Source organism: Wyeomyia smithii, chromosome 1 (genome assembly GCF_029784165.1).
Source record: "Wyeomyia smithii strain HCP4-BCI-WySm-NY-G18 chromosome 1, ASM2978416v1, whole genome shotgun sequence".
NCBI classification, from domain to species: domain Eukaryota; kingdom Metazoa; phylum Arthropoda; class Insecta; order Diptera; family Culicidae; genus Wyeomyia; species Wyeomyia smithii.
This window is the reverse complement of record NC_073694.1, coordinates 45,802,014-45,814,667: the sequence shown is the minus strand read 5'-3', so window position 1 is coordinate 45,814,667 and position 12,654 is coordinate 45,802,014. Positions and strand designations below refer to the sequence as shown.

At 38.9% G+C, this 12,654-nt stretch overlaps 1 protein-coding gene across 3 annotated transcripts in view; it reads left to right on the top strand.

Moving 5' to 3' along the window:
* The window catches only part of LOC129732254 (uncharacterized), a 38,554-nt gene that overhangs the window by 6,883 nt on the left and 19,017 nt on the right, over nt 1-12,654 (top strand). For 2 of the 3 annotated variants that reach the window (XM_055692961.1, XM_055692966.1), the window contains exon 2: nt 3,490-4,523. In XM_055692961.1, coding sequence (XP_055548936.1) covers nt 3,663-4,523 — 861 coding nt within the window. In that variant the 5' untranslated portion in view covers nt 3,490-3,662. The remainder of the gene's footprint in view (nt 1-3,489; nt 4,524-12,654) is intronic. The other variant, XM_055692976.1, reaches the window with a different exon arrangement.

Genomic DNA, 12,654 nt, shown 5'->3' with positions numbered 1-12,654 from the left:
CATATTATGTTACTGGATTTTAAACGCAAATGTCTTGATCAAAGGTTGCCCCAAACTTATGGTATAATAATTAGCATTTTTTTCAATGATAAAGTTGAATTGAAATTCATCATTTCAGTTTAGTTTTGCAGTTCACAACCAGAGGCCCACTTCTCCTTCGATTGTTTTATGCTGACTGCTAGCTCACTATAACCAAAGAAAGTACGAAAATCAGTCACGTCATCAGGCGGTCGTGCTTCACAGACAGAGCGTTGCGATGTGTACTTCTCGATCGTTAGACCGCGTCGCACACTGTAGCAGTAATATATGTTATGTTATCATTTTTAAATGCTCGCAGTGTCGTTAAAACTGACTGGATTGCAAGCAACAATATCTTGATCGACAGCTAAAACATTGGAATGTCTTTACAATAATAAACTAGTTTAAATTGAGTTGAAATGTGTGTACATTCAACCAAGCACAAAACGGATCAGCACTGTTAGCAGAACGTGCTGAACTTTTCTGTTTGAAATCGGATTAGATTCGTGTATACCTCTGGTTATGCACAATATCATCGAATTGGGGTGAACATGAACACAACTACAGTGATAACTATAGTTAAATGATGCATAAATGCATCATGGTTAGATATCAAGAGTGAAAGCGACACTTAAAGATACAACAACAATTTGTCACACATGATCCTCCCTCTTTTACAAGTAGGGGGTCGCATTCTTTGCCAGGACCCAGCTATGAGACAGAATTATCGCGTTTTCGAAAAAGTTGATTCATTTTAAATGTATTATGCCTTTAACATTTCACTTCTTATTAATTGCAAAATTGTCCTCTAAGCCATTTCTCAAAGTTGTTTGTTCATGCTGCCGTTACTTCAAAACAATGAATGGAGATGAAAACGCCTAATATGTCATAATGACTTCACGTAGCCAGTGACAAATGTTTACGGTTCAGAGACAATAACAATTCTGGCTGTGGTTTGCTCAGAGGTTTATTAAGAGGAACAAACTTCGCTTTTACACGACACAAACTGTAAAAATACAATAGTTAAAAACGAGTGTCATTTACCGAGGTCGAGGCTAAGCTCAAAAATTCTCTGGCTGCCTCTGTTGCTGACCAAAACAAACCCTCCGAGACGTCGAAGTCAGCACTAAATACACCACTCTTCCACAGCTAGAGGGAAATTCCGGCCAAAAAATTATCGCGACAATATCGTTCACAAACGAAAAAACGAACTATTTAGACAAATTTACGTGAACGATATTCAGCCTAAGTGGTGAGAACTGCTTTTGCGGGAGTGTCCACATGCGGGTAATTTTCCTTTATACATTCTCTATCAAAAGTACCTAAAATTAGGTAAATTTTCCACTCGATGCTAAAATTGCAACCGCACAGGGGACCTAAAACCTTCTGATTTTTTTGATTACCACCCATAAAAATTTGACCATACTCTACTAAATTCACCATACTCTACTAAATTTACCTTCAAAGTTGCTAAAGATAAACTCTGTATAATTTATCATGCCCTAAATCGGATTAATTGCCAAAAAACGTTGCTGGAAAAAATAGTCAAAAATTACTACTAAGGAAACACAATTAACTAAATTTGCAGAACAAAATATTTTGAAAGAAGATCAACTAAACTCAGTGTTAAAACCTTGTTAATTTGTTTCAAACGTCCTGCAGAAAGCAATTTTCCACATTGATCAACTAAGCGCAAAACAAGTTAACTGTTTTCTTAGCTTTTCGTATAATTGTACGTTCTTAGAAAAAATCTCAGTTATTCATACCCGGTATCTAACGTTTACCATCGCCGGCCGTTTTGTTGTGCCGCATATCTAACTCAGCCCTTTGGAGCAGTGTGCCGCCTATCGCTAGTGTACGTTCCTCACCGTCGGATTCCAACAATGAAATTTTCACCCCCCTCCCCACCCACACTTGCTGGATGTGTGGATGCAACAGTAAGTGCACTGGTTACGTTCAACTTTGCTCGAAGTTAGGCCGGGGAAACAATTATGTACACACATCAGTCAGATCTTCATTCACGACGAGGCATCGCTTTTACTTTCGTTGCCGTTTGTATCATGCCGTAATTAGTTTTGTAAACTGCACCATGAATGATAGCCGTTGTGGATGCGAGGAAAAGCACCGGAGACTTGAATTACGTCTTCGGCGTCTCACCGCTTTTTTATTTTGCATTTTTGGCTTTCATCTTTTCACAGTGTACACGATGGAGCTGTACTTCCAACCGAGCAGTGGTTCATTATTTTCAATTGATTTATCAATCATGAGTGTCATGAATTTAGATGACACTTTGACAGCGTTGATTCTGGAACCCATATTGGAAAACATCAAAAATGAATATTTTTGCACTTGCTACCATCACAGTGATGGGAAATTCAGTTGCTGCTTTCACTCTCATCTGCACGCGTTGCTACCCAACAGCAGCATTTGTATTCTTTTTCGCTCATAACGCGAATAAAATTGTGTGCAAAAAAAAAAAAAATAACAGCTGAAAGTGAAACAGACAAATTAGTTTTTTCTTGCAGCAATGCCCTCTGGTTTGCAATTGTGAACCAGCAACTAATATCTAAAATAATAACCCTTTTCACCATGCGGTTATGGGTTTGTGGATTAATTCGTAGCTAGCAATTACTTTCCATATTAAATTGCAAATGCGTTCAGCGGTGTGTTTCGGTTCTGAAAGGCTCGCTTTTATTTGACCGGTTAACGCAACGATTGACTCACGATGCCGTGCGGAGAGGGCATTATCATTCGTTGGTTGAATTAAATAAATGGTGATGACTGTTGTGCATTTAATCATCAAGAAATCCCATTGTTCACGTGATTGTCAGTTACTCCCAGGTATAATCTAAATTTGCATTTGCGCTGTCAGAAAATTGCAATTATTATCATGGATAATGGCCTGAAAACGAAACAAACTGGTTGAGGAGTCATATATTTATGTTAGGTTTGTTATAAACTAATCTGAATACTGTCATTTTTTTTTTGAGTCTATGAATTACTTTTTTAACTTTTTGATTGTTTTGAAAGCCATTACATTTTAGCTTTTTCACACGAGAGGAGAAGTTTTTACAGAGCTAAATGTTTTGGATCATACACGAGCTCGTGGAATCAATGATTTTCATAAAACTGCATGAGCCTAAAAATTTCTGATCTATAAATCAATTAAATCCAGATAAATTTAGGGTATCGTCAGCCATTATTTTTATTTCATTTTACTTCGATTCGAGTTTTTTAAGTAAATTACGAGTGGCTTTTATCGCGCATTTAAGCCTGAAAATTTATTTAAATAACACAAGCGGCATGAAATGCATAATCTAGTTTAAATAGATATCAGTATTTAATTTTAAAAATGTGTGATTATGATAAAGAACTGCTTGGTCATATAAATTCATGACTTTATACTGAAAACTATCAATAAAAACAACAGAGATTAATATCTAATCGTAAAACGTAACTGTTAATTCGAAGGTGCCACACTACCCGGGGCAAACTGTATTCTCAATAGTTGAAACAATCGGCCATAAAACCGTGTTCGAGTGATCATTCGGTAGCTCCCTGGACGCAGGCAACTAGTGCGCGAATAAAAGTGCGCGATAGTGCAGAACGTGACAGCAAAAGAGAATCCGATCAAAAACATTCTAATGATGTCAACAAATTCCGAACCGGCGAGTCATTTGCTGCCGTCGGTAAGTGGTGGTAGCATTCTGAGCTTCAGCAGACAATCCTCGGAATCGCCGCTGCCAGCAGGATCGACGTCATCGTTGCTAGCTCAACAATCACAGCCACTGGAGCTCGGCTTGGAAAGTGGCAAATTGCATGCGCTGACGGTAGACAGCAGCGAACACACTCACCGAGATGACGGTTGTGCTAGTCTTGATGATCATGAAGATGATAATGATAATCGCAGTGATGACGACAGCGAAGGCAAGTGGTATCGGCTCCGCAGCAGCGTTTGTAGCGCTGGCCACGGCAGTAGTGAACGTTTACTCGCTCGAAACGACGGCGATCGCGATCGTGTTCAAGCCTGCATCGAAGATTGCTGGATCCCGAATATTATCTACGAGAATGTCGCGAATATTCAGCCGCAAATTTTGAACGGTGGTTGTGGTTATGGGAAACTGAGAAGATGCGAGGAGAATATTTATGAGAATATTTGCGAAGATTGCGGTAGGCTGTACAGTGCGGATAAATGTGCCTTCTGTGCGGTAGAAGACGAAATCGAAGCGGATCGGACAAAGAAAGCCAATAAGTACAGTGCCAAGTTCCAGGAATTTTTCGGTAATTTTTGGACGAAACCAGTCCGGTTTGGTGGTAGTGGAAGCATTGCAGCGACCGGGACGATCCACGGCAAGCGGAAGCTGTGCAAGAGTGACATTGTGCACAACGTGAACGGTTTCGAGGATGTGTTTCGCACCAACAAATCATTCGACCTCGGCGAGATCTGTCGGATGCGTAATGACGCCCGCTCGTCGGAACTGATTGTCGCTGTGACGGCGAGCTCGGTAAAGTATCTCCCCATTGTTGCATGTGAATCATTCCCTGCTGTGTGCCTATTTGTTGATTATGATTGGTCAGTGCGTCTGTTGTACAAAGAAAAGCAAACAATGCGAAGTATGTTGCAAGTTAGCTTGGGTCATGATTCTGAAATAGCGGCTTGAATATTTTATTTTAAAGCTGTGCTTTTTATAATATTCAAATCATGACTGAATCTGATTCGCTGAGATCAAAGTCAATTATTTGGTTTTAAATTCCTTCCAGATAAAATAAAAAATACTGTTTATTCGTTCGAGTGGTAATGTTTTTTTTTTTTAGAGTGGCAATGACCTCAGAAAAGTTATTAGAAGTTTATGAAAGTGTTGATGTCATAAAATGCTGCAGAAAATTCATTCCCAGTCAGAAATTTCAACAGATTTTTGAAATGCTGAGTGAATATATAACAAAAGATATTTGAATATTATAACAAAAAAAATCCACCCATTAAATAAAATAAAAATCAGTAAGTGAATTGAAAGGTCAACCAACTTTTCCGAGAATTTAGCGCGAAAGATCGCGCTACCATCGTTTTTTATCGTAAATCAGTCCCCATTACTTAACCTTGTCAGACCAACTTAAAATAACCCCATTCATCTTGACAACGTGATTATTGTTTGCCTTGAGGAAAGTAGCCCTAGTTTAACGAGGAAAAATTATCAATTGAGTTTTAGTGCACACTTTTCTAATAGAAATTATACCAGAGGACGTTGACTTTTAATTGTATGCCAGCATATCATAACTGCTTTAGCGGGATTTTTTTTATATTCCAATATATTCAAAAGCACTATTTTTCTTTATTTTTGAAAGAGGTAAATTTGGAGGCGATTCTCAGCCTGAACCGTTTCATGTATCCAGATTTCGTTCAGAAATTATAAATCAAAAACTACAAAATCATGTGCTCAAAACTTTTTGCATGTGAAATTCGCATTACTGTATTTTAGGCCGGATTTCAGAGTTTATGCGGTTTTTTACGCAGATTTCCCAGAAAAGTTGTTTTTACGCGGCATGTTTTCAATTTTCAAATAATTTATTTAGAGTGTCCGATAAGTTTACTTAATCCAATTATTGAATATTCACTAATTTAACTTTTTATATTTTAATTATTAATGTTTTATATTTTGTCTTGATCGTTTTGTAGCTAAAAATAACACTGTTATTGAGTGTTTTTCGAAAGTATTCAGAAGAAATGATCAAGAACCTTTAGCAAATAATTTTCACGTAGATCTCGAAACTTACGCCGTTTGTTCTGCGGATTTCGGACCTAACGCGGAATTTTTTTACGTGCTGACAGCGGAAATTTTTTAAGCAGAAGCAACCTTATCCAATGTTAGAGAGGGTGGTGAAATGTGATCGATTAATTTTGTTTCAAGAATCGAGATTCTTCTTATTTCTGATCGATCGATATTTGAAACTCCTAATTCTGTTATGAAATAACTGAGATATAAGCGCTCAAAATCAAAACACCTTCTTCATGGTTACGTTTTTAGATATTTTTTTTGCACCATTTTCGGCTATTTTTTGTCTGTTAAAAGTTTAACAGGAGGTTTGTTTGTAATAAATTAACATTTTTTTTTGCCTTTCTCCTAGAAAGGTATAGCAATCACTGACCCAAGGTATAAAAGTGCTCCAAAGGGTCGAATCTCGTATATCAATCGACTTAGTTCGACGAGCTGAGCATTTTCTGTAGGTGTGTGTGTGTGTGTGTGTGTGTGTGTGTGTGTGTGTGTGTGTTTATGTGTGTGTGTATGTAACGGTCTCCCAATCTCACTCGATTTTCTCAGAGATGGCTGGACCGATTTTCATGAAACTAATTGCAAGTGAAGGGTCTAGTTGCCCCATAAGACCCTATTGAATTTTATTGTAATCGGATTTTTGGTTTCGAGGTTATGTATCAAAATGTGAAAATCACAAAACTTCATTATCTCAGAAACTACAAAACGGATTTGAACAAAATAGGTATCAAAAGAACGGGCTTGTTTTTTGAACCATTTGTGAAATAATTTTTCAATGATTGGACATGTAGTTCAAAAGTAATGCAAAGAAACGTGTTTCAAACACTGTTTAAACTCACTCACTTTTCTCAGAGATGGCTGGACCGATTTTCACAAAATTAGTGTCATATGGAAAGTCTTGTTGCCCCATAAGACCCAATTGAATTTTATTGTTATTGGACTTTACCTTTGTCCGTTATGTATAATAATGTGAAATCAGGCTATGACAAGAAACATGTTTCTAAGACTTTTTGAACTCACCCACTTTTCTCAGAGATGGATGGACCGATTTTCACAAAATAAGTTGCAATAGAAAGGTATAGTTGCCTGATAAAACACTATTGATTTTATTATAATCGGACTATAACTTTGTCTGTTATGTATCAAAATGTAAAAGTTATGAAACTTCATTATCTCAGAAACTACACAAACGATTTGAACAAAATAGGTATCATATGAACGGGCTGTCTTTAAAACCCCTAAATAACGGATTTTATGATTGAACATGTAGTTCGAAGGTTATGAAAAGAAACGTGTTCGGAAAACTTTATCAAATTCACTCGTTTTGCCAAAGATGGCATCACTGATTTCAACAATCTTAGTTTTAAATTGAAGGTTTAGTTGTTTTATTGGTACCCATTTTATTTGATTAAACACTTGTTGACAAACTCGAAAAAAATGCTGCTTTTGGGCTCATAATAGTTGCCCTAGAAAAAAAAAATTCACAGGAAAAGCTATAATTTTTCATTTTTTCTTAGTTTGACCTTCGGGGCGACACTTGTGTTGACCAGTGTAATCGGACTTTTATTTTATCCATTATGTGTTGAATTGTAAAATATTAAAAATCTCTTCTTTCAAAGATTAAACAACTTATTTAAAGAAAACAGGTGTCGCAAATTCGGATTTCAAAATGAAGTATGGAGTTGATTCCAGGTCTCTGAGCATCATCCCGGGTACTGAAAAACTCACATTGGGTAATGTTTGTCCCTTTTAGACTAGTTTCCAGAAACCGGAAGGTACTGTCTAGAAATTAAAAATGGCGTCTGACGATGATTTCTGGCCTCAGGGTATCATACCGCTTCCCCAAATCGTATTGGATGAAATTTGTCACTTTAGGCTGTTGAATGGAAACTGTCGCCATAGAAATACCCAGATTAGGCAGTTCGACAATTTTATGATGGATTTTATAATTTTATGATTATCAGGCAACCAGAAGTGGTCATCTGGATTGAAAATTGGGTTTTAGGTTGGATTCTGGCCACTGGGTATAATCCAGGTTTCAAGAACCCGTATTGATTGGTAATTGGCCATTCATTGGATGCCTCTCAGAAACGATCAGTAATATCAACTGCGTTAAAGAATTTTAATTTCACAACATTCAATCATACATTATTTGAAATCTACTGACTAACGTTGACTTAAAGAATCTGAATATTTATAGGCAGTATATGAGTACAAATCGATTATACCACAATCAAAAACAAAATCGCATCATATAGTTGAAAGAATTTTATGTTATTTGCATGTATATGTGTTAATTTATATTCATATCGTCGGTTTCGTGCAACACTGGCACAACTCAAAAAACGTAGTTTCGAGATAAACGCGTTTGAAAATTTGCGTCAAGAATTTATTTTTCGCTTTTCAAGAAAACATTGAAGTTTAAGATTACCAATCCTTATTTAACACTTTTGGGTCTATTATACACATATTACGTGCTCAAGTTGTTCAAGTTAAAACCTTATTTTTACTAACTTTATGGAGGTATTTCGATTTGTGCAGCAAAGGCACTTCTACTCATAACTCTGGAATTTTTGTGATTTTCGAAATGGGATTTCGTGTGATGAAACTTTGGCATACAGTATTTGGCATCGTTTGCCATCAAAAACTCAAAAAGGCAAAATTTTGAGTTGTGCCAGTGTTGCACGAAGCCGATGATATGTTAAATTTTAAGTCGGTATAGTTGTGCTGTTGGCTACCAAAAATTTGTTGTTTAGAATGATTAACAAATCCAGGAGAAATAATCAAGGTGTATTTTTTAAGTGTTGGAGTAAATCTATTTTAACAAATTATAAGTTCAAAGGAGAAAGGCTGGGTCTCACCGCTAGGTGGATTAATTTAGGTTTTTTGTGTGATCCATCACAAATAATATTTTTTTAATACTATTAGAGATGTGTCGATCAGAAAAGCGTAGAGATAGAAGGAGATTTCTCTCTGATACTTCCAGCGCTTACAGGGAAATTTTATTTAATATTTTTCCCCAGCAAGAAGAAGGTGAAATGGAAGTTATTAATAATACATCAATTCAAAGTTAAATTGTTTTTTAAAAGGAGAAAATTTCACATATCGTGGTGACTATTGCTTCTGAATATAAAAACAGTAACTTTCAACGTTTGTTTCTGACGCTGAAGTTATCTACAAAATCGGTCAAGAGGTGAATGCCGACTGCTGGAAATCGATTCTGTAGGACCTGCCGTACCGCGAATATTTGGTCCGTGGTGGCGCGGGCACCCATAAATCCCGCTTAGTATTGCCCCACGAACTCCCTTGCAAACGGTGATAGTCGACGACACAGAATTTGAGAGATTTGAGAGAGATTTTGATTTGTAGGCGGCGTTCAGCAACGTGATTGCACGGTAGTTGCAGCAATCCAACTTGTCGCCTTTTTTGTAGATGGGGCACACTGTAACCTCCATCCAATCCTCCAGTACTACCTCCTCCTCCCAAATCTTGGCAATAACCCAGTGTAGCGCTTAGCCAGTGATTCACCACCGTGTTTTAACAGCTCGCTGGGGAGGTGGTCAGCTCCAGCGGCTTTATTGTTTTTCAGCCGGCCAATCTCCTCTCTAACCTCCTGGAGATCAGGGGCTGGGGTTCTGTCGTCATCTGCGCGTACACCGAGATCTACTACCACTCCGTCGTCGTCCTCTGCTACATCGCCATTAAGGTGCTCATCGTATTACTGCTTCCACCTGTCAATCACCTCACACTTGCTCGTGAGAAGGTTGCCGCCCAGGTCCCTGCACATGTCGGCTTGTGGCACATAGCCTTTGCGGGAACAGTTCAGCTTCTCGTAGAACTTTCGTGTGTCTTTCGCACGGTACAGTTCCTCCATCGCGATCCGATCCTCGCGATCTCGATCTTACTCCTGGCGCTTCTTTTTCCGTAAGACCGAGTTTTGCCTGTTCCGTGCGCGTCGGTAGCGCTCCACGTTCGCCCTCGTTTGGTGTTGCAGCATTCTCGCTCGTGCTGCATTCTGCTCTTCCATTAACTGTTTGCACTCGTCCCGACCAGCAAAGTTCCTGCAGTGCTACGATTTCGAAGTTGCGCGGATTTAGTTCATCATATATGATCCTGTCGCAGCCGTGAAAGCCTAACGATCTGCAGTTCCATGTACCGAATTACCAATCGTAGTCCTTATTCCGTCGCCTAGGTCTGTGCCGATTGTTCCGATCCGTATTAACTTCTTCGATATATGCAATGTTTGGTGTTTTTCGGGGCGGCTTGTTGGGCCTTCCCCAACCCCCTGTCTCGCCGAAGGGCCATTGTGTCAGCTCTGATTAGAGTCCCACGCTGACACCAGGACGTTGATCAGCCGCTCCTAACATGGAGAACAGACGCTGTTTTGAGCCGCACCATCTTGGTGAACAGACACTCGGGTTGGCGAAGCATTTTCTCTACCGCCGAGATATGGTTACCGCGCCAACGATCGCGTCGCACCTTCTCACTTAGCTATTGTCGGATGACAACATTGCCCAGGCAGTTGTGTCCAACCAGTTGTGTCCATGTTTTAACGGGGAGTCTATTGTATCACATGACTCGTGGAGACGTGAGATAGGAACTTGTGAGGACCGGAGCTATGTTTGACGCTCCTTCCAAGTTGTCGACTCACCATTTGAAGCCCAAAGGTACAGGTACAAAGTCTTATAGAGCGCAAATTTCGTACGGATCTGTAGGCTACGAGACCTAAACTGGGTACGCAATCCGTAATAAGTCCTATTCACTGCCGCAATTCGATTCTTCGCCTCGCGGCTCAGTTCGTTGTCACACGTCACGAAAGTACCAAGATGAACAGATTCGTCGACCACTTCGAAAGTATCCCCATCCAACTCCACAGCAGCCCCAAAACCAGCAGAACTACCACGCTCTCTGCCAGCCACCATGTACTTCGTTTAGGCAGTGTTTATGGTGAGTCCAATTCTCTTAGCTTCCCTTTTGAGAGCCGTGGAGGCCTCCTTAACTGCTCTACGGTTGACACCAATTATATTAATGTCGTCCGGATCTAGAAGTCTAGAAACATGTGGGACTTCGTGATGATGGTGCCGCTCCTCTGCCCACCTGCCTTTCGTATTCCACCTTTTGAAGCTATGTTGAACAGCCAGTTCGAGAGCCCGCGTTCGAAAATTCGCACGCTGTACCCAAGTAACAATTTAAGTCGTATTGCATTCTTTTAGCGGTTTTCATGACCAATTTCGCAAAATTGCTGTTAAAACTAAAAATACTATAAGAACCTCCTGTAAACCGCTATAGGTTTGCTTTACAGCCAGGTGGCCCACCCTTGCCAAGCTTATTGAATTAATTATAAGAATGGCAATAAAACTACTTTGAAACCACATGGAAAGAGGACCGCATACTATAAGCAGCTGGCATTACCTCTTTAAGAGCGCAATAAGTTTGGTTGCATTATTGCGCTCTGCTACTTGCCACAATAAGTCCAAATCAACTTTTCATTGCTTGACAGCAACCGTAATAAGTTGATTTGTTGTGCCGTTCCTGCACACACACCAGAACATCACGCCACTTTTTTCAATAAGGGAATCCCTCGCCGCGGGAGAAATGTTTTACCTGTGTTGGTTATCATCGTGCAAGCGATTTTATTTGATGGTGATATTGTAGAAAGATAAGGAATAAGGAGGGGTTTTTGGTAGGTTTTGTAGCTCTCAAGCATATGCGCATGAAATTTTGTCGTGCATTTTGAGATCATAGGCGCTTAAAATTTATGCGCCATCGAAATAGTACGGGCTTACAAAAATGATCTCATTGTTAGCAAAAATGAATTGGATTGTTTCAGCTCAGTTTTTCAGGAAAAAAATCTAGCCGTGTTCTTCAATACAGAGATAGAGCAAAATCAACTTAGGATATTCAATTTATTTGTTAGTCAGACGACGATTCGGTTTTCGTTTCAAGATTATTAAAAGTTTCAAAAATATCAATATGGCGCGGTTGGTAATTAGTTGGCATTCATCGTAGCCGCAATAAGCCTAGTTCAATGATATATATGTTGTAAGGTGCGGCAAAGGTTGGATGCCTGTATTATTAAAAAAATAGAGAAAAATATGGTAAATCCCTGGGGCCTAGACAACTTTATTTTTATGAAAAATTTGACATCACACCGACGATAATGAGGAATCAACAAACTTTGATATAAATAGAGAGGTGCACGAAAAATGCAACGATACATACTTAGTTTAATTGAATATTGAATATATTTCGAAATATATCAATAGTGTCTTGCCCCTACCTGCATTTACACACATCTTACGGAGACTGCGACAGAATTCTGCATCACACTAAACCAACTCAGCCGCTTTTGTCTCACCTTTATGTATATCATTGCCTGCATATATTTGTTTACAAGTTTGACAGGTTAAAACTGGGCATTTGAATGACCGCAATAAAACTGGTTTCTATGTTATATGACAGCAAGCTGGAGTGGTTTTATGGGGCAATAGATAGTAATAATAAAACCAATAATAAAGCAAAATCACATTGACTCTTGCCGGTTTTATTGGAAGTTTTATTAAAGTTTTATTGACAGCTATCAGTGTTCATTACGACTTGCTATTTTTGGCAACGGGTTTAACCGCCATAAAATCGTTGGTGATATTCATTGCTGTGATAAAATCGTTAGAAAACCAAGTAGCTATATAATTGTTACTTGGGACTGACGCTTGATGTGAGTTAGTTTTGTTGGAAAACCATGTTCAAGCATAATTTCCCACAGCTCGTTGCGTTCCACTGTATCGTACGCCGCCTTAAAGTCTATAAACAGATGATGTGTCTGCAAGTTGTGGTCTCGGAACATGTCAAGGATCTGTATTAAGATGAA